The following is a 27,631-nucleotide window of genomic DNA, read 5'->3' as shown; positions in this document are numbered from 1 at the left end:
TGAAAATTGTAACCAAAGTCTTGCTTAAACATGGGAAGCTATCCTTGAATATTTCCTTAAACCTAGAATAGAGCAACGAACTTATACTAAGTAGATATTAATAAGTCCCATTTACCTCCTTGTTTGTGTCCTGATTGTTTATGTTCTTTATGTGTACTATCGTACACAATACCTCCCATATACATGAGAAGTATACACTATCCCTGCATTAGAACCATAGGTAAAACAATTCTGGGCCCGGTGTTACCACAAACACTAAAATATAAAAAATGTCAATTACAAATAATCCAAACCGTGGGACTCAGAAGAAAGATCTGGGTTTCATGATCGGCAGGTACTCCTGTTGCGGGCCAGGATATAATAATCCTAACTCACTACAAAAAAAAATAATGAAACGAATGGAAAGAAGGAAACAAAACTCAATTGCTGAATAAAATAAACATGTCGTTTATTTTCTGTTGAAAATAAAGGGTTTAGGTGGAACACGTGTTCATTCAGTCGTTGACTACTATGTGCGTAGAAAAGAAAGGAATGAAGTAGAGGAACGAGAAATGGCCAGTCTCGTATGTAGAAAGGGAAAGAGAGAGAGAGAGAGAGTTGGCCTCAGCAAAGCCACGTGTGCATGATAGTAGTCTTCCACGTGGAAAAGTCTTCAAGCCAAGAGCTGTGGATGCAAACTTGTCTGGTTGACGAACCAAGGCAAAAGGGAAGAAAGAGGATGTTTGTTGTTGACTTTTATACCAGGGTCAGTGTTCTGACTGCGCATGTCTGGATTTCCTTTCAGGGGAAGTGACATTTCCCATGTGTGCGTATGTGAGGAAAAACATGTTCGAACAAGACTCCCTCTCCTGGGTGGAAAAAAAATATATATAAGAGAAACGTATTTTGTTTTTTTTGGTTTTTTTTATGTATATATATTTTTTTTTAATAAGTTATGTATTGTTTGAAATGTTTTGGCCAATAAACTTTTCGACCTGTTTTTGTTGTTGTTTGTGGTGTGTTGTTTTTTGTAATTTCTTTGTCCATTTCTGAGTGTGTATGTTTTTGTATTGGAGTAGGAGAAATGTGTAATTGTTCGTCTATGAATGCAGGTTTAAGTCTGTCTATTGCTATAGTGTTTTTTTTTATCTCTTTTTAATATGGTAAAGTACTTTTCACTTTCGTTGAGAACTAGATACGGTCCGGAATTATTTGGACAGAGTGGTTTTTTGACTGCATCGTTCCTGATAAAAACGTATTTATAGGTGTGAATATCGCTTGGAACGAAAATGTTTGTGTCTGGCTTTTTGGTTGGGGTGAATTTTAATCGTGACATTTTATGTTTTAAATCCGTCACAAAGTTGTTGTTGGGGAAATGTCTGTATTGTTTTCGCGGAAAACTAATTCTACAGGTGTGCTCTGCAAATCTTCCTTCACAGTGTTGCGAATTGCTAGGAGAATGAGTGGCAAATTGTCTGACCAGTCCGCTTTGTTTTCGTTCATAGCCAAAGATGCTTTTAATTGTCTATGAAACCATTCCACCATACCGTTTGCATAAGGGTGGTAGGCAGTAGTCTTAATGTGCTTTGTTCCCAACAAATGGTTGAATTCAGCAAAAAGAGTTGATTGGAACTGTGAGCCCCTGTCCATTGTGATTATGGAGGGCACTCCAAAAATCGCTATCCAATCTTGTAAAATCGCTCTGGCTATTGTTGCGGCTGATATGTCTTTCACTGGTATTGCTGTAAGCCATCTGCTGAATCTATCGGCTATAATAAGGATGTGAGTATGCCCTTTTGAAGTGGGCAAGGGTCTAACCAAGTTGATATGAACATGAGTAAACCTAGCATCTGGTACACTGAAAGTTCCTGAAGGTGATTTTGTGTGCCTGTGAACTTTGTTTTTTTGGCAAGGAATGCAGGTTTTAGTCCAACTACGGATGTCCATATTCATATTTGGCCAAACAAAACGTTCTGCTATTAATTTCACGGTGACATGTTTTCCTGGGTGGGACAAATTGTGGAAGTGCTGGAAAACTTGTCGTCTGAGGCTGGGTGAAATATAAGGGTGAGGGTGTTTTTGTGAAACATCGCAATAGAAATTTGTTGTTCCGAATGGTATTGGCATTTCTTTCAGCTTCAGTGAAGTTTTGTCTATTATAGCTAGGAGCGTGGTATTGGTTAATTGCTCTTGTGCTAGTGCTATTAATTCCATACTTAGTGGAGTGGAATTTACAGAAGCAATTGTTGCGCGAGATAAAGCGTCAGCTACAATGTTTTCCTGTCCTTTTACGTACCGTATATCGGTAGAATATTGAGCTATATAGTCAAGATGTCGAATTTCTCGTGGACCATATTTGTCGGCATGTGTGTGTAGAGCAAATGTTAGAGGTTTATGATCTGTATAAATAGAAAATTTTCTGCCCTCGAGGAGATGTTTAAAGTGCTTAATTGCAAGGTAAATTGCAAGTAACTCTCTCGAGAAAGTACTATATTTAGTCTGCACTTTGTTTAACTTGGCAGAGAAGAATGAAATGGGGGTCATATTTTTGTCAGAAATTTGGTGAATGACAGCTCCTACTGCTATTTCCAATGCATCCGTCGTAAGTGTAAGTTCCGTTGTATCGCTATCTTGGATATATGTAAGTTTGGTGAAGATTGCCAAAGCAGTTTTCGATTGTTCGAAGGCTTGTAGTGCAGGTCCTTCCAAAACTAACTGTTGGTTTTTGGTTCGGTTTTTTAACAAGTCCGTTAAAGGTGTGAGTAACGCAGAACAGTTAGGCAAAAAACGTTGGTAATAGTTTATTATGCCTACAAAATGGCATACTTGTCTGACAGATGTCGGTAGAGGGAAATTTGAAATGGCACTTACTTTTTCAGGCAAAGGGTAGATTCCATCCTTGTCAATTAAATGACCGAGAAATTGAACTTCCTGGTGGCCAAAAACACATTTATCAGTGTTTAGTTTCAGACCGAAATGTGACAGTCTTTCAAAAGTTTGTTCCAAGTGTAGCCGGTGTTCTTCGAGGTTTCTGCTGGCGATTAAAACGTCGTCCACATAAGCGAATATGAACGGTAGACCTCTGAAAACTTTGTCAATCAAATGTTGGAAAGTTTGATTGGCGTTTCTCAGCCCGAAAGGCATCCTTAAACCCGTAAAGGCCAAATGGTGTGGTCAGTGCAGCTTTATGAATGTCTTCTTCTACGACTGGAATTTGAAAATATGCCTTTATGAGGTCCAGTTTGGAGAAAATTGTGGCGCCTTGGAGTCCATTGGCGAGGTCATGGATATGGGGGATAGGATATCTATCTGGAACTGTTTTCGCGGTTAAAATCTCCACATGGGCGCCATGTAGTGTTGTCAGCTTTCTGTACCATGTGAAGTGGTGATGACCAAGCATTTTTCGAGGGCCGTATTATTCCCATGTGGAGTAGGTTTTAAAACTCGGATTTTGCCAATTTGTATTTATCCGGCGGCGGACTTGTAAATCTTTGGGTAGGGCAGCGCTGATTCCGGTGGTTAAAAATTTTGAGGTAGTTCCTCTCACCGAAATCTTCATTTCGTTGTCTGTCAATGTGTGATGAGTCATGTCGACAGACAGGTTGAAATGGGCTAAAAAGTCTGCCCCCAAAATTGGAGTGGTCACGCTGGCTATGATGAAATTCCAGAAAAAATTCCTTCGCATTCCCAGGTTTAAGTTTGAAGTTTTCTCGCCAAAAGTGGGTATTTTTGTACCATTGGTGGCTTGTAGGCTGAAAAATTGGGTCCCTGTTGGGTGGCCATGCGATGTTGGTATGACGCTGATTTCTGCTCTGGTGTATATTAAAAAGTTATATCCGTGGATTTTGTCACGGATATAAACAGACAACCTTTTTTTTGTGCTCCAGCTACAGTTGTCATCGGTACTGGCTGGAATCTTCATTTCCCTGCGCTGTTTTTTTTAACGCGCAGGGTGTAGTGCATTTTCTCGCGTCGACGCCAAATCTCCTGTGGTGGAAGCAAACATCTTGTCTATGTCGTGACGTGAACCGGTTCCTGCTTAAACTTTTTCGCCTGTAACTTTGTCGCATGTCATTGTAATTTCTGGGATAATGTCGACATGTTTGAAGTACGTCGGCTAGCTGCTTTGAAAGCTTTTCAACCGTAGACTTTAATTTGGCTAATTCCTTGTTTCGGTTTTGGTCAGGTTGCCGGATATTTAATGCCATGGTTTCGTTGTAGGAGTCCGACTGTTGAAGTTCCATTCTGTTTTTTTTTTTTTTTTTTTTTTTTAGAGAAAAATTATTTTTTGTGCGTGCTGTGGATTTGTGTGGAAGAGTTTAGTTTACACCACGTGTTTCGTTCAAACTCATTCATTTTATTTTAAAATAACGGAGTCACCATCGTTTGTTGCAGGCCAGGATATAAATATCCTAACTCACTACAAAAGAAAATAATGAAACGAATGGAAAGAAGGAAACAAAACTCAATTGCTGAATAAAATAAACATGTCGTTTATTTTCTGTTGAAAATAAAGGGTTTAGGTGGAACACGTGTTCATTCAGTCGTTGACGACTACGCACGTAGAAAAGGTAGGAATGAAGTAGAGGAACGAGAAATGGCAGTCCCGCATGTAGAGAGAGAGAGAGTGTGTTGGCCTCAGCAAAGCCACGCGTGCATGATAGCAGCCGTCTACGTCTTCAAGCCAAGAGCTGTGGATGCAGACTTGGCTGGTTGTACGAACCAAGGCGAAAGGGAAGAAAGAGGATGTTGAATGGTGTTGTTGACTTTTATACCGGTGTTAGTGTTCTGACTGCGCATGTCTGGATTTCCTTTCAGGGGAAGTGACATGTGCGTGTATGTGTGCGTACATGTGTGTACGTTAGTGTGTATGTGAGGAAAAACATGTTCGAACACTCCCTCAGTAGCCAGCATGGGGGACCCAGTCGTCATCCTACGAATGTTGGCCAACTTTCTAATTTCAGAAATTCAAATAACATGAACGAGGAACAGATAAGTATAACTTCTAATTTCAGGGACACAAAATGCTATTGACCAAACACAGCACAAGGAAGAGTACCATAAAAAAAAGGAAAACCCGAAGGAAGAAATGGACAACATCATTATGGATGACTATTATAGAAGTCACCCTAAATATAAAATTGGAGTTATCAGAAACGAATGAAAGAACTTTGGGACATGTTCAGTGACTATCATACGACAGAACAAAAAATTGCGAACCAAGTAAGATTGATACTCAAGAGAGGCTGACTCTCAAAACTGGAACTAGCAAAAATACAGTGAAAAATAAATGAAGAAAATGGGCAAGAAGCATTCGTCACTGCTACCGCATGTATGGAAGCCCCACAAGTAAAAACACCATAGACGGAGAACCTGCAAAGACCGGACTCTACAAACGAGGAAACCGGGAACAATGAAACAGAGCTAACAGAAAATGAAGCAGAAGAAATAGAAAAAATAATACAGTTCATGAACGAAGAAAAAAACAAAACCCCCATCTTAAAGGAATCAAGAACAAAAGAAATTAAAAATAGAAACAAAGAAGGTTAACAAACTTCTTCCACAAATCACAACAGACCTAAACAATTTAATTTATGCAGGAGCCAAGATAGTATGTATGAAGTTTACATCGACAAAACCTGGATGGGAAGTAAGGCTAGAAACCCAAATAAACAAACATAAAAAAAAGCCAAAACAATAAACAGGAAGGAACCGATGTGGTTAAGATGAAAAATTGGAAACATTACTAGCAGGGAGAGGCTAAATAAGAAACAGGAGGAATTGAACCAAAAAATAGCAACAAAAGAAGCAAAACTGAGGCGATATAGATACAAATCTCAACAGTGCAAACAAAACATTTGAAAACAATGAAAGCCAATTCTACCAAAATGTGAATGGGGCAAAAACAGAAACAGAGCAACCAAAGCCGACAGAAACAAAACTTTACTAGAGTAAAATATGGGAAGAACGACGGGATCACAATAGAAATGCTGAATGGTTTTAAAATATGAAAGAAGAGTTACAACAAATCGAAGAAATAACAGTGACTGAGATTAGCAAGGAAACCCTGAAGAAGACTATAGCAACAATCGAAGAAATAACAGGAAACCCTGAAGAAGACTATAGTAACAATCGAAGAAATAACAGGAAACCTTGACTATAGCAAAAATGGCAAAATTGAGAGCACCATGACAGGATACATACTGATTTAAAAATTCGCATTACATGAAAGACCGAAACCTGAGAAGGTATATAGAGAAAAGAAATGTGCCAGATTGGATGACAAAAGGTAAGAGCACACTGGTACAGAAGGACACAGAGAAAGGAACCACTCCCAGCAATTATAGGCTGATCACAGTACTTACCCAATATGTGGAAAATATTAACAGCACAACTGAGGAACCAAATCTACCACTCCCTGAATAATCGTGGACTTCTTCCCGAACAACAGAAAGGATGCCAAAAAGGTAAAAGAGGAACACATGATCTGCTATATATAAAGACCATATATATATATATATATATATATATATATATACCAAAAAATCCAAGTGGAGGTAAAAAGGAGGAGAAAGAATCTCACCATGGCGTGGATCGATTACAAAAAAGCAGATGACAGAATCCTTCAAACATGGATAATAGAATGCTTAAAAATGTATAAAATACCAAGCAGGATCATCAACGTAATAGAAAATTCAATGAAAACGTGGAGATTGGAACTGACAGCTGATAGACAACACATAACAGAAATTAACAAAGAGGCATCTTCCAGGGAGATTCACTATCACCATTACTATTCATCATAGCCATGATGCCCCTGAACAATATACTGAGAAAATGCCAAACCGGATACAAGTTCACTAACAGGGAGGAGAAAATGAGCCACCTGAAACTTTTCACAAGAACTGAAAGTGAACTAGAAACACTAATAAACACTACCAGGATCTTCAGTCAGGATATCCAAACAGAATTTGGTATGGAAAAGTGTGCACTACTAGTTATAAGAAAGGGAAAACTGGAGATGACAGAAGGCATGGGACTACCCAACCAAATGGAGATGATGGCACTAGGGGAACAAGACGCCTATAAATACTTGAGAGTTCTCAACATCAAAGCAACAGAAATGAAAGAGAGAATTGGAAAGGAACACCTCAGGAGAACAAGAAAACTCCTAGAAACCAAATTATAAAGCAGAAACCTAATAGAAGTATAAATACATGGGTAGTATCATTAGTAAGATACTCTGGACCCTTCATAGAGTGGACTAAAGAAAAATTGAGACAACTCGATCAGAAGACCAGGAAACTCATGACTATGCACAATGCACTTCACCCGTAGGATGATGTGGACCGACTCTACACAAAAAAGAAAGAGCAGGAGGGGACTGGTATGTATAGAAGACTGTGTGAATAAGACCAAAAAGAAAATACATAATGCAAAACACCGAAAGAATAATTATGGCAGCAAGAGACACAACAAAAGCAGAAAACAGAGATAAAGGATAAGACAAGAAAAGAAAAATGGGAAGAGAAACAACTACATGGAAGATTTGTAATGACAAAAGGACATTTAAACAGAGAAACTGAATTCCTAATAACGGCAGCACAAGATAACTCAACAAAAACCAACCACATCAAAGCAAAAATCAACAAAACACAAGAAAACAGCAAATGCAGACTCTGTGGACAAAGAGACAAAACAATAAATCATATAGTAAGTGAATGTAGCAAAATAACCTAAAAGGAATACAGGAACAGGCACGACCAAGTGGAAAGAGCAGTACCCTGGGAATTGTGCAAACAACTGCATCTTGAACGCGTGGACATAACAAACAAAAGCCAGCAACAGTAACTGAAAATGAGAATCAGAAAACCCTATGGGACATGGACATGCAAACGGATAAAGCAAGAAGACTGGATGTCATAATAATCAACAAGAAAGAAAAGTCCTGAAACATGAAGAAGCGTTTCATGGAGCCAAGAACATAGAAGATACATATTTGTAAGTTCTCTATCTCCTCTCCATTCCTTTCCCTCTCCCCTCACCCAATCACCCCCCTCTCCCACAAAAGAATGATGCCAAATAGCTGAGAAGAGTCAAGAAGGATGGAAAGACTGAGAGCAGTGACCAGACCTCTGCTGGACAAGTATGAAGAGAACTGGGGCCTTGGGGAGGCTTATTGCCACTCAAATTCCAGTGGAGACCAATGGCCGCTGCTAGTGAGAGATCAGTGGCTGTTGCGATAATGCAAATTCATTTGCAAATGTTATCAAAAGAGGTGGCGAGCACTGGAAAACTGGGGAGGCTTGTCACTCAGCTTCCAGAGAACACCACAGGCTGTTTTCAAGGAGAGATCTTTTATGACCTGTGTGAAACCTCCTTGTGGGTCAATAGTAAATAATAACAAATAATATTCTTTATAGTAAAGATAATGGTAATGATAATATTGAAGTAACAATAATAATGATGATAATAATAATAGTGATAATAGTATAATAATGATAATTATGATAGTATAATAATGATAATTATGATTAATAATAATAATAATAATAATAATGATAATAATAATAATAATAATAATACTATTAATAAAAATACTGATAATAATTATAAGTTTATTATGTAGGTCTTGTTGAATACCCCTGTCTCTCCTCTTATTACCTTCTATTTTACTATCTTTTATCCCTCTGTCTCCCTTATTTCACCTTTTATTGATTTAATCTGTTTGTTATTTACCTTTATAACCCCAAGTATATGACCTCCTTTTTAGATTTATTACCATCTATTAGAATTTTAACTCTATCTTGCTTGTTTTGAAACTTTTTTTGTACTTTTTTCCATTTTTATGTTTACCTATATCTTTATTTTATTATTATTATTATTATTATTATTATTATTATTATTATTAACAGTATTATTATTATTATTATTACTTTTATCATTTTTATGATTGCCATTATTATTATCATTGCTATCATAATTATTATCATCATTATTATACTATTATTATTATTATTATTATTATTAGTATTAGTATTATTATTATTATTATTATCACTGATTATTATTATCATCATTATTATTGTTATCTTCAATATTATCATTGCTATTATTACCTTTACCATTAAGAATATTATTATTATCATTATTATTATTATTATTATTATTATTATTATTATTATTATTTCTTTCGTTTTCATTAATGGAAATTTAAAAAAATTTAATACTTAATTTTTAATTTTAAATGTCAATTTATTTCCATTCTGATAAATATATAAAAATATTTTATGTTAAAAAAATAACGGCCTTTTTATCTGTATATAAAGTCATCTGTTTTTTAATTAATTTTTTTTTTAATATTCCTCTGCACACATGTGCGTATATATGTGCATTGGTCCTGCTAGGTTTGGAGACATGTATACAAATATTTATGTGTAAGCATTATTACAAACTCTTCCTTATAACTCACGATTACCCCTCCCCCCCCCCCTTAAGTCATATCATTTCGTTGACATCTTAATTTAAACGTTTTTAAACTTGGCACATTGTTTTAACCTCTCCCTCTTTCTTACAGAAATGTAATGTAACTATACTGACCCCTTACATATTCCTTACGCCTTTCGGTTCTTCTCTTTTTTTTCCTTTCTTTTTCTTCTTTCTCCTTTTATTCCTTTTTAGCTGTCACTTCCTTTTCTTTCTGATATTATTCTACCCTTCTCTTTTATCTTATTAATTTTTGACATCCCCTTTCCCCACATCACCTAATATTGTTAAGTCTAAAATGACACTTAGTATCACCCCTACCACTCCAAGTAAGCGATTTAATATTTTATTTTATTTTATAAATAAAAAAATATGTTTAATTTTATTTCATTGAAGAACCAGATGCTATGAATAGCAGATAAAAACTTGATTTCTCTCACCTGATGAGGAACTGTTGGTTTTTTAAAAAACCAATCGATCCGAAACATTAGCGTGTTAAGTGTACCTATTTACTATGCCTCCCCACGGGACAGAGTTAGACACCAGGGTCGTTTTTTAACGTGGAGAAAAGGTACAAAAATAAAAAATTGTCTCAGTCGTGAAGGACTGATCCTCCACCGAAAGAGAACAAGAAATGGAAGTGCAGCATCTGAAGAACAGATACTACACTTTGATCTTGACCAAAAGTGTAGTGAGTATGTAATACTTGTCTATATAAATAAAAATAATATATTTGGTTCTTCTTTATTGAACACTCTTAATAACCTCGTTTTAATTCATGGGTTTTATCTGCTGAATACCTTAAACCTGATATATATAAAAAAATATATATTAATTATAAAAAAAAAAAACTAATTCTAAAACTCAACATGCACACTTCAGGCCTTAACAAAAACCTGGGACAACTCAATGACTACAATTTCTATAACAACAAAGATTTTCCATAAACATTTTCCTTGGGACTGAAATGCACGATGGGGTGGGGGAAACCTTTTATTTTATTTTTCTTCTCTTGCTAACTCTTTCCGAAACCTTCACATTTTCCTTCAATTTTTTCCTTCTTTATACTCTCGTACACATTGGTCTATGTATGTGTAAGTGTGTGCGTATTATGTACGCATATATGTATGTATTTATGCGAGTGTATGTGTATATGTACATGAATGTGTATGTACACATCTGTATGTGTATATATGTATTATATATCAATATATGTATATGTGTGCGTGCATATGTGGGTGTTTTTTTTTTCAAAACACATTTTCTTTAAGTGTCAATTTTCTTCATATTACTGTATATGTATATATGTATGTATTTCTTGCACACGCATACCTCTTTTCCCGTCCCTCTCTCTCTCTCTCTCCCTACATTCGCTTTTGTACACTTATGTATATATGCATAGCTGTCTCTATGTGTAAGTATATGCGCAAACATTTATGTATATGCATGTGTATTTGTTAGTATATGTATATATATGCATGCATTTATGCGTGCATATGTACATATATATGTATATATTTATACATGTAAGTATTTGTTTATATACGTATGTGTATGTACATATTAATATATAAATTAATAAAAAGGAGCTTTTGTCTTAAAACAGTTGAATTTGAAAACGACGTTTTCATTCTTTTTTTGAACGAGAAATAGCTGTTGATTTACAAATGGATTCATATCATCTCTCCTCATAACGTCTTATATCCTTTAAATTCTTGTTCTCTCTTACAATAAACAATATCGTTGGAATTCAAAATATTAGACGGTTAAATGTGTGTTTCTTCATTTTTATTGACTGTTTAATTTTTAATCTTTTATATGTGCATATGTACTGTGTACATGTGCATACTTATATGTATATGTATTTAAAACTGACGTGCCACCTTCCCATTGGCTATACCTCTTCCCGTTTCCTCTCCCCTTTTCCCTATGTATGCTCATCACTTTCACTACACTGATGAAGACTAAAGGATTGGTCGAAAATTATGTACTTGTAAAAAATTTAAAAAAAGTTTTCATGATATTATTTTGTATTCCTGCATGTCACTAATAGAAAACGAATAAAGAAGTTATAAGCTTTTATACTTTACAACTTCTTTTTTATACATTTTCATATATATATATACATACACACACATGTATATATATATATATATATATATACACACACACATGTATATATATACATATATATATATATACATACATATATATATATACATATACATATATATACATACATATATATACACATATATATATACATATATATATACATATATATACATATATATGCGCAAACATTTATGTATGTGCATGTATATACATATATATATACATATATATACATATATATAGACATGTATATATATATACATTTATATATACATATATATATAGATGTATATATATATATACGTATATATAAATACATATGTATATACATATATATATATAAACACATGTGTATATATATATATACATATCAGAGCAAATAGTTAATAAAACATTAAAAAACACTTTGAAAAAGAGTTAAAAACATATTTAATTTAAAAAGGAAACACTTAATAAGTGGATAGTCCTTAATCCGCAGAGTTTCAAAGAAATACTTTCCTTCTCATCAGAGGGTAGGAATTAGCAAAATGCAGGATCGGATTTTGCCTACAAAACTATTTGATGAAGCTGCAAGTAAGTCAAAGATCTTACTTAATAACAAAAAGTGAAACAGGGAATATGGTGAAGAAAAAGGTGATTTCACGTGAATGGATAGTCTGGTGAAAGGTAAAGTATTCAATGACGGTAAAATCCAAAAATGTAAATCTAAGAAAGTTAATTAAATTTCCATTCATACAAGTAAAATCCAAGGAAATTGTGTAATTGGAAGATGATCCAAAATAATCCAAAAGGCCGAAATCTGTGGAATAATTTACAAATATGTACAAGGAAAAGGGGGAAAAAAATCCAACAATATTAATAAAAGAAAAATAAGATGTGCGTTTAACACGGCTGCCGACACAAAGTGTAATTAAGAAAAATCAGTGAAGAGAGAAAAAAAAAGATTAAATGGTGATAGAATTAAATATAAAATAGAAAATCAAATGTGAAAACAACCCAGACAAAATGACGTTAAAAGGCGTAAAAAATATAGGGCAAAAAAGAGGTCAACTGAAATGTACAGGTTACTACTTAAGAAAATGTCAGCAAGAGTTATTAAAAGACACTAAATGGAATAAATAAATAAATAAATAAAATATAAAATAAAAAATTTTTAAGGGGAGAGGATGGCCGGTATCTGCAAATTCCGGATAAAGCAAGTAAGTATGTAAGTAAATGCACATAGTAAAATATAAGTAAATATACATACAGGATATGAATGTGTAGGTAGATTGATATATTAGATGGATAGGAATATTTAAAGACTAAAACAGAAATTGCAAATAAAAAAAACGGCCAAGCAAAGAAGAAATAAAGAATTAAAATAAAGGATTATTAAGTTATAAAGTATTAAGAAAGTATGTAGAAAAAAACAATAATGTTAAAGAAAAATTATATATATCTGAAAGGTTAAAGTAATAACTATGTAATTTAAAAATTATCATGATTAAATTTGGATTTATGTTTACAGAAAGAGATCAGTTCGTTTTTAGAATTTATTATATTGTTACTTTGAGGGGAAGTAATTATAGTTATAGCTTCGGTTGTGCAGAGGCGACATGACTTAGAGCCTGGAGTATAAGACTTAACCTTTTTTTCATGATAGTCCATTTGATTGAGAAGGGGGTTATTATTAGAATTAAGGTTTTTAATTAAAGTGGTTAGAGAAGTTCCTTGGTTATTATTAGAATTATGGTTTTTAAAAGAAGAAATGTGGTTTGATATTCTTTTCTTAATTAATGTTGAAGTAGCGCTGATACATGTATGTACTTTATTAAAAGCTCGAGGTCTGATATTAATATTAATTTGCTGATTTGTATTAGTTAAATAGTTTGAATTTTGTTCATTGTGTTCAACAAAGGCTGGGACAATGATTGTACGAGGACTATTTTGGAGGGGATAATGAGTGTTGTTGGTGTTAGGATGGCTGTTAGGAGAAATATTATTATTCTCATTATTATTATTATTATTATTATTATTATTATCATTATCGCTAGTTCTATGTTTGTAGATGGAGGGGCTGCTCAAGTGGTATATTGGATTAGTAACCTATATCAGGTGGAGGATGGGAAGAAGGATAACTTGAAGACGAAATATTAGTGTCTGTTATGGGAGGATTGCGTGGGAGCTCAGTAATTGTGCATGAATATATAACATCTTTATGGATGCAATCATTATTGAGTGGGCAAAGATGTTTGTTATTACTATTACAGTTAATTTTGGGTTTAATTGGGAAAGGGATTTTTTGGGCTGATTTAATTTATTTGTTATTAGATGTTAAGATTCTTTGTGTTAAATTAGGCATTGTTGAATAAGAAATCCTGGTTGAGTTTTTATTGAAAATAGAACTATATCTGTGTGGGTATTTGAAAGAGTTTTGTACAATGTTGAAGAATTCCTTAGGTATATTAGTTTTGACATTTACACTAAATGGAGGATTAAACCAAATATTTTTCTTTCTCCTGATGCGACTGGGTAGGTTAAAGGTATTATGATTAGTATTTTGGTTTGGATTATATATGTAGACTGGTTCATTGTTATTGATAGCGGCAGATCTTGTTATTTGAACTGGTTTCTTGCGAGTCATATTGTGTGTTATTACAGATTTAAGGCGGCCAGCAGAGGAGCATAATGGTTGTATTTAATCTTTTCCTTGTGTCCTGAGTTCCTTAAGGCATTATTGAAGAAAGTAGCATTTTGATTAAAAGTTTTTTATCAGCAGAAAGAGCAGAAATTCTGCTTGAGACAGATGGTACTATGGATTTTATCATTGAGTTTGGGTGGTTAGAAGATTTATGGATGTATAAAAGCATAAGGTTGGGTTTATGATAGGGGCTATGAGTTTTGGTGTTAAGATTAAGTTTAACATCTACAAAATTTGAAGTTTTTTTGTTTGGTTCGATAATTATAGAAAGGCCAAAGTTATTAAAGAAGTTATGTAATTTTTAAATTGCTTTGTTGTACTCTCTTGGCCTGGCTGTTGTAGTAAAAAGGGCATCATCTCTATAAAGGCCCCCCCTTGGATATGCTTTAAGTGGTATTTAAGTTCTTTCAGTAAGAAGAGTCCCAATAAATCGGTAACTTCTGCAGAGTAAGAAGCACCCATCAAGATGTCAAAATTATCAGGGCTGTCCTTTCTAGTCCAAAACTTATTGTTAAATTGTATAAGGGACTTTCTCGCTAGGAGAATTAATTTAATTTCTGAATTAGTTCAGTCAGAATTTCTTTTAGCAAAGATTAGAGCCTTATTTAAAAGGATCGTATTTCTTCGAAACTCTGCAGATTAAGGACTATCCACTTATTAAGTGTTTCCTTTCAGATTAGATTAAAGATTAAAGATTTTCTTTTCAGATTAAGTATGGTTTTAACTCTTTTCCAAAATGTTTTTAACATGCTTTATTAGCTATTTGCTTTTATATATATATATATATATATATATATATATATATATATATATATATATATATATATATACATAGATACATACATAGATACATACATACATACATACATACATATACTGGCAAAACAAAAGACAAGAAGGAATGACTTCATATTTGTATTTTTTTTTCGGATATTACAATCGTTTTCACATAAAGCAGACAATTTAAAATTTTATATTATTTAAAGATTTTCGTATTTACATCTCATCAGATATGTTTGAAAAAAATATTAAGAGATTAATCTATTGAACATATAAATATATTAATCTATTGAACATATTAATAGATTAACCTATTGAACATATTAATATATTAATCTATTGAACATATAAATACATTAATCTAATGAACAGATTAATATCTATTAATATGTTTTAGACATATTAATGTATTGAACATATTAAAGTTTTAATCTATTGAACATATTAATAGCTATTAATGTCTGTGAAACATATTATCAGATTAATCTATTGAACATATTAATCTATTGAATATATTAATGATTTGAACATATTAATATATTAATCTATTGAATATATTAATATATTGTTATCATGTCAAAAAAAAGAAAAAATCCTGCTCACGTGATTACGTGTCTTTTAAAAACATTTGCATAACTTTTTATTTTTATTTATATATATGTTTAAGCTTTTTTTTGTCAGTGTACTAGAAGGAATTCATTTGATTACAACCCTTTCTGCGTGTTCTTTACATTACAATAGTACAACCCTGAATCCGACAGCGCAATACTACACCGTTCAATACTGTAAAACTGAAACGAAGCTGTTCTGCTTGAAAAGGGCGCCATTTTCTTCTTATTCATATTTATATCGATTCTTTACTTTAAAAAACTAAAGTAATTACGTGTTTACTTTTTTAATATCCAATTTTGCTGTTTCGGATTATTTTACGAAAGCTTTCATTATTTTTCAAAACTGTTTTGTTTCTTTTTTTTTCTCGATATTTTGTCGATATTATTTAGTAAGAGTGTTTAGCAGAAAAGCCAACAAACGACTACCCGAAAAAATAAATATACAAGAAATAAATGTTACCATAGTCAATAAAAGTTCAGTTCATGTTTTTTTTTTTGTTTTGAAATAGTTTTTAATGCTCTTTACTTGAAATAATTTCAGCGAACCGAAATTAAAACGAAATTTGAGGCGATAACTACTTAAATGAATTTTTATATAAACTACACATGCCATAATCGAATATTCCTGAAGCACAAAATAACGGAAAACATTAGAATATGTTTATAAATATTCCTTACATTGACGGAACTCTCTTAAATTGTTAACACAGAATTCTCAGGTGCCCCCTCTTTCAAATTGAAAACGGAGCTCTCCATTTCAAAGTCGCTGCCATTTTGATTTTTTTTTAAACTGGTTCGTGAATTAAAAAAAAAAATTTTTTACAAACTACTTAAAAATATTAAGCAATGAACTTTTATTGACTTTGGTAACATTTATTTCTTGTATATTTATATTATTATATATATAACATTTTCTCTTTGTAAGGAAACATCATTTTGTTGGTCACTCTTGGCTATGAATGGAAACAAAGTTGGTATAAAAAAATATATTTTCGCGAAAATTATCTTTACTTTCATCATATTTTGCTTAGGGTAAGATTTTTGAGTATCAAAACCTATCTCTTTACAACCCCCTCCTTTTCATAACCTATCATACTTTCATCAATCACAGTCCATTTTCTGTAGGCTGTTTTTTAACCCATTCAACAACGGGTACTTCTGCTAGTTTATATATAAACCTATTGAACATATTAATAGATTAATCTATTGAACATATTAATAGATTAATCTATTGAACATATTAATAGATTAATCTATTGACCTATCAATAGATTAACCTATAGAGCATATTTATAGATTAATCTATTGAACATATTTATAGATGAATCTGTTCAACATATTATTATCCATTAATATCTATTGAACATATTAATACATTAATGTATTGACATATTGATGTATTAATCTATTTAACATATTAATCTATTATCTATTGATCTATTAATATCTATTGAACATATTAATATATTAATCAATTTAACATATTAATTAATTAATCTATTGAACATATTATTACATTGATGTATAGAACATATTATTACATTAATCTATTAAACATATTAATAGATTAATCTATTGAACATATTAGTAGATTAATCTATTGAACATATTAACATATTAATATATTAATCCATTGATTATATTAATACATTAATCTATTGAACATATTAATATATTAATCTATTGAACATATTAATATATCAATCTATTGACCATATTAATATATTAATAAATTGAACATATTAATATATTAATCTATTGAACATATTAGTAGACTAATCTATTGAACATATTAATATATTAATCTATTGAACATATTAATATATTAATCTAGTGAACTTATTGATATATTAACAAGTGAACATATTAATATATTAATCTATTGAACATGTTAATCGATGAATCTCGTGAAAATATTAATATATTAATCTATTGAACATATAAATAGATTAATCTAGTGAACATATAAATAGATTAATCTAGTGAACATATTAATCTATTGAGCATATTAATCTATTAATCTACTGAACATATTAAAAGTTTAATCTCGTGAACATACTAATATACTAGCTGTACCCTGCCACGCGTTGCAGTGGCTCAATTTGGTGTAATGTAAAAATTTAATAAAAAGAGAAAAATGCATGTTTCTTATATCGTACAGCAATCCACTCCAAAAAGTGAAAAAGAAGGCGAAAATGAAAAAAAATTATACTCTCGCAAAATTTGATCTGGATCCTCAGGAGTTTCTGTCAATCATTCATGGTTTGGACTCAACCAACAATCAGTGGATGAAGCCGAACGTAGCAAAAATGTTGAAACGCTAAATGTTTTTTGTTTTTTTTGTTGTTTTCTGTATACAAAAATGTGAGTTAGTAATTAATATTTGGTTGATGGGGGGTTACTATACACAGATTCGAAAAAGTTGTCCAAAAACAAATAAATGAAAGCAAAGGTAAGTTACGTTTCTATCTAACTGGATAATTGTTTAGTGTTTTTATGTAATGTAAGATGTTTAATCGGCTCGAAAAACAGAAATGGTCGCAGACTCTGTTGAATACGTTAAGTTTGGGAAAGTAAGTTGAAAACTAAAAACTATACAAAACAGTGTCTGAAACCCCACAAATATATGCTACCATGACATAGGCTGGCATAATCGGTGGGTTTCTGACAGTATTTTGTATAGTTTTTTAGTTTTAACTTACTTTCTCTAACTTAAAGTAATCAACAGTGTCCGCCACCATTTGTAGCTTTCAAATACACCGATAAACACTGTTTTTCAAGCCGACTAAACGTTACATTAAATGAAAAGGGTTCATATTACTAAACACAGATACAAAAAAGTTGTCAAAAAATAAATATATAACAAATAAATGTTATCAAAGGCAAGAAAAGTAAATGTTCTACCTAACTGGATAAGATTTTAGTGTTTTTATGTAATGTATAATCGGTTCAAAAACATTCAATGTTTATCGGTATATCTGAAAAATACAAATGGCGGCAGACTGTATCAAACACGTTAAGTTTGGAGAAATTTGGGTAAAATGAGTTTAAACTAAAAAACTATACAAAATACTGTTAGGAACTCACTCAATATATGTTATCATGACGTAGGCTGGCATATAATCGGTGGTTTTAAACTTTTGCTCCATACAGGTGACGACTTTTAAAAATCCCTTTTAGTGATTACCTGGTTTGAGGATATTTGTACAACTAAACGGCAAATCTGCTCCACAAAATTCGGTATTATTTTACTTTAAGGCCCGTTTCATGTTCGTATATAACAAAATATTTTATTGTAGATTTTGGTGTGCTAAAAACGAATCTGCAAACCGTTTCCGTAGCAAAAAGAAAGTTTTCATGATATTCATGAAATTACTTTTTCGAAAAGTGGGTGATCACTTTTCAATGTAAATTTAACTTAGAATGAGCACCCACTTTCTGCCCACTTGAGAGAGGGGCATTTTTCTGTGTGTTTCTTGCCTAAAAAGTTTTTTGTTTGATTTCTTTTGCTTGGTAATAACCCCTGAACTCTGGGATTATTTTCCATTTCACAGCCGTAGCCTTCGTTTCTGCTCACGCGTAGCATAAACGAAAACTGTTAAATATGCACTCGCGTACCAAACTGCCTTGTCAAAAAACCTTTAAGCCAATAAACACGAAAATAAATGCCCCTTCCCTGGGCGGCCAGAAAGTGGGTGCTCATTTTAAGTTAAATTTACATGGAAAAGTGATCACCCACTTTTCGAAAAAAAATTTCTTCATATCATGAAAACTATTTTGGTACTCCTTGGGCGTTGATTTCCATGGCGACCCGCAGAATTATTTAATGGTCGTTCCCTTAGTCCCCCCCCCTAGTCAAGGCTAACGCATGTGAACGTAACATTTTTTATTTATTTACTTACGTGGCGGAGTTATACAACTATCACCCCCATGTGAATTTCTATACTGATAGGTTTTTTGAAATTTTTTCACTGGATTATTATTGATTGAACACTAACCAGATTATGAAAAAAAATTGAAAAAAAAAAAAATTATTTCAACATTTGAAAGGGGTACTCACTTTTTAGTTACCACGTTCTGGTAAATCGGTCACCCACTTTCTTTTTTTTTGGGGGCTAAATACGGAACTGTCTTCGGGAGATATAAAATGGTCGCATGTTGACGAAGCAATGTATCGGCAGGCGTACGGGATGGAAAATTATTGGTAAATTTTTAGATTAGGTCCACCTCCTCAATTTTCTTTTAAATGACGGCTTGTAATGGTTTGCGACTATGCTGAATACGAAAATCGCATTGAAATTTTGCAGAAATAAGTAGTTATCAAGATATAAAAAGTTGTATTATGCATTGTAATCTTTGGCGGCCATCTTTTTTACGCGTGTGCATTTGTTTATGGCGCGTGCGCATGTAAAAAGATGGCCGCCAAAGAATACAAAGCATAATATAACTTTTTATATCTTGATAACTACTCATTTCCGCAAAATTTCAATGCGATTTCCGTATTCAGCATACTCGAAAACCTATAAATGTCGTCATTTAAAGGAAAATTGTGGAGGTGGACCTAATCTAAAAAAATACCAAATTATTAAACATTTCGGTACTCATGCAGAGAGTGATCCGTGCTGAAATAATAATGTTATTATTTTAAAAGCCATTCTTAACATGGGGAGGGGAGGGTGTTTTGTACCTATTCTGTATACAATTGAGTAAAAAAAAATATATCATAAAACTTTAATTAAATGTGGAAATACGATTTAAAAAATAGCGCGGATCACTCTCTGCATTAGCACCAACATTTCTCCAGCATGTTAGTAAAATTTATAATACTTAAAAAAATTTAAAAAAAAACAAAAGTTTGGAAAAAAAACAAAAAACCCTCACCTTTCATAAAAACAAATTATTAAAAAAAAAAACAAAAAAACACCCACAAACTGACTTTTAACTAAATAAGTAAAAAAAAAAAAAAATTTTTTAAACTCGAAACTTTATTTTCATAAAAACAATAAAAAAGTCATGTTCAATCTATTTTTTTTTTCTTTGAGAAACAAATATATTTCTGACTTACAAATGCGGTAGAGACTCCTTATTTTTACTTTCTATGGTTTTGATATACCGCGTTTTTATTGGTTACAAAATGGGTGACTGATTTATCAGAACGTTGTAACTAAAAAGTGAGCACCACTTTCAAATGTCGAAATAATGATTTCTTTTTTAAATTTTTTCTTTTTTTTAAAATAATCTGTTTAATTAGTGTCCAATCAATAATAAGCCAGTGAAAAAAATTTCCAAAAACCTATAAGTATAGAAATTACGCATGGGAATACAACTACGGCACTTTTACACTTACTTTTACAAAGATTCATTTCATTAATAATTAAAAAAAAAAAAAAGTAACTAAACCATTTATTGATAATTTTTCACGTGTACAAACATTTATTTATTTATTTATGTAGGCTTAACTCTTTTCATGAATAAGAAAAGTTTTACTCTTTAAGAATAATAAAAGGAAAAAATGCAGAGAGTGATCCGCGCTATTTTTTAAATCGTATTTCCACGGTTAATTAAAGTTTTACAATATGTTTTTTTTATTCAATTGTAATGTTAAAGTACAGAATAGGTACAAACCCCCCCCCCATGTTAACAATAGCTTTTTAAATAATAACATTATTATTTCAGCACGGATCACTCTCTGCATGAGTATCATAAAAATTAATACAAATAATACTTATCTCAATAAGTGAAAGGCTCATTTCTACCGGAAATGAAATGGGGACAATCTCGCAGTTACGAAAAATATTTTCATTTATAATTTAATATTTTTATAATTCGCAATGTTAAATTATTTTAATAACATGCAAACATTCTTTGACTTTAAAAATAGATTTTCTGAAAATTTCCATTAAATTGGTAATGTAGAAATATGGTTCTATAGACTTTGAATGAACCAAAGATTTCATTTTTATATATATAGATTACTATAATGAACATATTAATAGATTAATTATTGAACATATTAATATATTAATCTATTGAACGTATTAATAGATTAATCTATTGAACATATTAACATATTAATCTAGTGAACACATTAATAGATTAATCTACTGAACATATTAAAATATTAATCCATTAAACATATTAATAGATTAATCTATTAAACATATTAATATATTAATTTATTGAACATATTAATAGATTAATCTATTGAACATATTAATAGATTAATCTATTGAACATATTAATAGATTAATCTATTGAACATATTAATAGATTAATTTATTGAACATATTAAAATATTAATCTATTGAACATATTAATAGATTAATCTATTGAACATATTAACATATTAATCTATTGAACATATTAACATATTAATCTATTGAACATATTAACATAATCTATTGAACATATAAATATATTAATCTATTGAACAGATTAATAGATTAATCTATTGAACATATTAAAAGATTAATCTCGTGAACATATTAATATATTATTATATTATTATAATCTATTGAATATATTAATATATTAATCTAGTTAACATATTAATAGGTTAATCTATTGAACATATTAATAGATTAATCTATTGAACATATTAATATATTAATCTATTGAACATATTAAAATATTAATCTATTTAACATATTAAAAGATTAATCTCGTGAACATATTAATATATTATTATAATCTATTGAACATATTAATATATTAATCCATTTAACATATTAATAGGTTAATCTATTGAACATGTTAATAGATTAATCTATTGAACATATTAATATATTAATCTAGTGAACATATTAATATATTAATCTATTAAATATATTAATATATTAATAGATAACAAATTCTGAAAAGTGAGTAATATCTAAAAGAAATCCAAGTTTTGTGATTTTTTTTTTACAAAAAAGTTTGTTGCAAAATGATGAAAAAGTGTTAAATGCGAATGAGTTATAATCAACTTAGGTCTGTGCTTTGTTTTGCCTTCATTTGGTGAATGTTTTCATCAAAGCAACTAAGGATGTCTATGGAGGTAAAAATGACTGCTCATTTTTTTGGTGCAATACGATGGAGAAATTGCGAAAGATAATTGTCGAATTTGTTTTGTTTTCTTTTGGCGAAAACAAAAAGCACAGTGTTTATTTTTGTTCTAATATTATAAAAGATGTATTTAAAGATGTGTGAAAATCAACCTATGTTTTTGTGTTGTTTTGTCTTTAATGTACGGAAGTTAAATGACAATGCTTATGTTTTGTTGTGATATGAAAAATTGTTTTTATTGAAGCAAATAAGGATGGACGCCATCTTGAAAATAATTCTAAAACTGTTTGAAAATTCATTCTGTTAAACAGTGGAACAAATCTGAGCATCTAATCACATTGATGGAAACCAAGGAAACCGTAAATGAATGAGTATTTGATGAAACCCACTTTCTGATCAGTTACCTGTAATCGAATTGAGCATGAGTTTCCATTTATTTTAGGAAAAAATAATTAAAAAAAAAAAAATGTTTAAAAACTCCAATCAATTATATGTCTCGATTTATTGCTAACTGATGAAGTGGGTCCTCATTTCACATTATTTTTATCAAGCTGTTATAATCATTCCAAAAAAGAATTTGAATGTTTTTAACTACACCAGGTATAGCAGTAAAGATTTACCATATTTCTTCAATGTCAAATACTTATTCGGCATTGCAGACCTCTTCATCCTAAAAAGAAAAAAAAAAAACTTTAATTAAAAAAGAAACGGTCATTTCCTTATTTGTAGGTCAATATCTCCTCTAATCTTCAAGAAATTAATAAATATTCCCCAAATTCAGTTTCTTTATTGTATATAAACAGGCTTCAGGGGGCTCAACACGACTGAAAATTTAAATATTTCAGATTTGTATTGAATTTTATTCATAGTTATTAGATACTAATTAAGCAATATTCCCCGAGTTTCAATTTCTTCTTAAGGCCCCCCCCCCTCAAAGGTTAGACTTTCTAGAATCAATATTTTATGAGGGATTTTGATCAAAAATTGAAATAAAGATTCTAGACAAGGATTAGTAGCATTATATATTGATTTTAATCTTTGTAAGCAGACATAAAAGTGGTGTAAAACTGTTCTGTTTGAAGAATTAATTTTACTTGTCCTTCAACAGGTATTCTCATTTAATGTGAAATTGATCAACTGATTTTCTAGTTTTTCAAATTGGCAACCTGAAAAGTAAAATAATTTTTTTGCCAATTGTTGTGATCTAACATTGTCATAAATCTTTATCTCTGTTTCATCATTTCATCTTATATAATCAGAATTTTAAATAATTTGCTAGAATAATTTGATGCAAATTTTTTTAAAGTGCTAATCAAAACCAAATCTTTCTATTGCAGTCCTTCTGGAGCATAAGATTCATCATAAATCTTTAAAAGAAGCAGCAAATTCTAAAGAATTGTCAAAGTTCAACATTGCACGTTTCCTGGAATCAAGTTCATTTTTAATCCAAATATCTGTACAAGCAACAAATGTTTTGTGTTCACCCGATAATTCAAATGTATTTTATAATTCAATGCAATTTGAATCATTGGTGAAATCCAGCAGCTATCCATTGCTTAATCTAAAAAGTCTACAGTCACCATTGGTATCTCTTTGTTCTTCTGAATGCGGTCAGGTGAAAAGTGTAGTTGATTACTCGACAAGCATTACAAAACAACTCACTTTAACCACACCAACCATTCATTGGACTGAGTTGACATCTATACTTACTCATCCACATAACGATCCATGGCTGGAATCTCTTCCCTCCCCACACACTAATTCCAATGGATCTTTGTCAGATGTGCCACACAATACTTTAGTTTAATATTTTTTCACTTTTATGCCAGAAAATCACTGCAAACTTGACATACAAATCAACTTTGCAAATCAGATATAAAATATAAAACCCTTTTCTCACATTACTAGTATTTTTCTACTTGATCATTATTCCCATAGAAGAGAAGATGTTTGAGTTTTTATTTCTGATTCCTCCTAGTTAAACATTCATAGCAAAAATCTGTCTTCCATGCCTTTTGCAAAGAACTTTCATCTTCTGTGTGCCTAATATCAAATGGAATTTTCATGAACTTCTCTTCTGGAACATGTTACCATAAGATTGCTTCCTTGCAGACTGCACATGGCCATCTTCAAATCTAATGTTAACAATTACCTGTTATAAACCGTCCTCATAATTAATCAAGTTTTGGTTATTTCATTCCTCATTTTCAATCCTCACATAATAATCTTTATCAGTCCACCTTATAATGGAGTGACTTTTGTTTTGGATAAGTATAAAAAAAGATTAAAGCAGAAGTTAAAATTGAAATTTGTCTTATGTTTTTTATTGATTTATACAATGTATTTACAATTTGTACAACCCTAATTGAAACAAATTGCAATTGGGAAATATTTTCTGATACCACACTTCATAATTGAGACATATATTCTGAAAACTGTATCAAACCCTTCCCAAATACATAAGAGCAATTAAATTACCATAATATTTTCTTTTTGATATAAATTTGTATGTATAAAGTACAAGTAGAATTTTAAAAGTAAATTATATAGAAAATATATATGTTTAACAGTGGATGGATTAATAATTTTTTTATAAATTGTTTTCATTTTCAATTGTTTAATTACACAATAATTGTTTCGATTTTACAGATATGGAAACATCATTTCATCTTACGCAAATATAAGAGAAATTACATGATATTTTATATGATCCATTTTGATTATCATTTTTGTTATTTAATGCTTATAATCAAAAATAAACTCGTAAGAAAATATCAAATTGCAGGAATATAACTACTTTGCCGTTTTACTAAACCTAAAATCAAAACAATTTCTTCTCATACTTTTCTCATACTCATGTAAACAATAATTGCAATTCTCTCAGTACAGTTTTCAAAATATATGTAGCATGTTAATCACAGCACTGTTATATTTTTATTATCGCACTTGGTATAGTTTTCCCCCACTTACAAAAAAGAATATCCACAGAAAAGAAATAAAAAAATGAAATTAAATATTTAAAGATTTTCTTATATAAATTTAAAGTAAAATAAAATTCCCAGTCCACAGTAATCTATTGAAAGATGTAACCGATTTTACTTTCCATTTCCCGAAAAGGGCTTTTAAAATAAATTGTTTACTTACTTATCCAATTTAGTTTTCAATTTTAAATATAAACAATTTTCTATTGGGGTGGGGGAGGACTGATATTCAATACAATCTGGTTCTTAAACCATGCACTTCCACACAAAATGACCACTATTCTCCAAAAGTCATTGAAAAAACGCTGAAGCATTCCATCATAACTCTGTGGTTCTGGACATGGCTGAGGTGACTGTCCCAGGGAGTGGTTAAGCTCCCCACTTGAGGGAGGCTGAGACTCCCAAAATACTGGAGAAAGCCGGGCAGATATGATTCTTTTATTCTTTAATTATCATTGGTGTGCCTGGGTGACAGCAAAAAACTCTGCTGAGAGAAAAGATTAGGATTGTGATTTTCATTTTTTATGAAAATCAACAAACAATGTAATTTTTGAATTTTGTACTTCAAAACAGTAATGACCCAGGGTTCTGGAGAAATGATGTTTATAATTCAAGTGCAGTGCATCGACCCAGGGATCACAGGGTGACCCCATGAGGGCATGAGAACCTTTGCAGATCCACAGGTGCACTCGTTGTGGAGAACTTCCCCTGGGGTGACGTTGTTGGATATGATTGGTCCAGGGAACAACCCCGGCTCACCCCTTCTCTTAATATATTGAGCGCACAGTCGAAAAACATCAGACAGTGGTCAGTTGAGAGTTGAGCTTGAAAGTTTGAGACCAAACAACTTGTAGAGAATCGCCACACCTCTCTCTGCCCATGCCAACTTCATCACTATATCGAAGAGAAAAGTGAAATCTACTTATAGACTCAGTGGAGTCAGACATTATTGAACATTGCATTGTAAAGACAATTGTATATAATTATATATTTGTATATCATTTGTTCTTCAGTAGACTAGAAGAACTGAGTTGTTTCTTTTTGTGCATGGAATTGTTTTTCTTCTAGCAGATGACAGACTGGCAATGCGTCGGCATATCAACCCTGACGCAAGAAGCACCAACAAACACCTGGCCATGAATTGAAGACCAACCAGCGCGATCAACGGGGTTCTGCTGTGCGAAGAAGTTACCTCTAGTCGCTGTTGATCGAGATAATGACTTGGACGATCATAGGGTCACAGTTTGGTGACCTTAGACCAGGATAGGGTCACATAGTCAGCAAATAGTACAATTTTCCAAGGTGGAATATTTGTATTATCACTCCCGAAATTTAAAAACTGGAAATTCCAGTTGATTACATGTCCATGTCTTGATTTACTGCTAACTTTCTAAGAAGTGGGTTTTCATTTTACACTAGCGAGGGTACCCGACGTTGCCCGGGTGTTACGAGGTGTGTGTGCGCTTAAATCAAAAAGAAACCTGGTAAGTTGGTAGGATCGAACCCGAAGCCATGAGGCGAAGTTGGAAAATAAAACGTGAAAAAAAAACATAATACGTTAACTGCTCAGCCAGCCAGAATGAGTTGCTGAAAGATGTTTGAATTTATTTAAGTAAGAAGAGAATTGACAGGTGCTTGCACAGAAGTTGTAGAGTTAACATTTTGTGTGAGCATTACGATGACGACAACGACCTAAGCAATAGCTTTTTTTTTTTTTTTTTTTTTTTTTTTTTTTTTTTTTTACATAGGCATCACCACTTATCATTAAGCAGTTAACATTTTCTGCGGGACAGTTTTTAATGAGGTCATTGTTTGTTTTTATCTAACTTTGGGGAAAAACAGCTCCCCCATTTATTAGGGGAGTGTCTCCTCTCGAAATGAAAGCAACCATCTGATATGACAACGGTAAGCCGACATTGACCAAACGTTACATCGCTTTCTAGAGTCCACTG

At 31.6% G+C, this 27,631-nt stretch overlaps 1 protein-coding gene and 1 long non-coding RNA gene across 8 annotated transcripts in view; one reads left to right on the top strand and one right to left on the bottom strand.

The window, feature by feature from the left end:
* The window catches only part of LOC145246012 (catenin alpha-like), a 719,405-nt gene extending 694,399 nt beyond the window's left edge, over positions 1–25,006 (top strand). For all 6 annotated transcript variants that reach the window (XM_080107821.1, XM_080107822.1, XM_080107823.1 and 3 more), the window contains one exon: positions 24,036–25,006. In XM_080107821.1, coding sequence (XP_079963947.1) covers positions 24,036–24,505 — 470 coding nt within the window. In that variant the 3' untranslated portion in view covers positions 24,506–25,006. The remainder of the gene's footprint in view (positions 1–24,035) is intronic.
* Positions 22,309–27,631, bottom strand: part of LOC145246015 (uncharacterized) — a 97,830-nt gene continuing 92,507 nt past the window's right edge. For both annotated transcript variants that reach the window (XR_013863064.1, XR_013863065.1), the window contains exon 3: positions 22,309–23,368. This is a non-coding gene — a long non-coding RNA (uncharacterized LOC145246015). The remainder of the gene's footprint in view (positions 23,369–27,631) is intronic.

This window comes from Euprymna scolopes, chromosome 23 (genome assembly GCF_053919585.1).
Source record: "Euprymna scolopes isolate OS-2025 chromosome 23, ASM5391958v1, whole genome shotgun sequence".
In the NCBI taxonomy this organism is placed as follows: domain Eukaryota; kingdom Metazoa; phylum Mollusca; class Cephalopoda; order Sepiida; family Sepiolidae; genus Euprymna; species Euprymna scolopes.
This window is presented reverse-complemented; position numbering and strand designations above follow the sequence as displayed.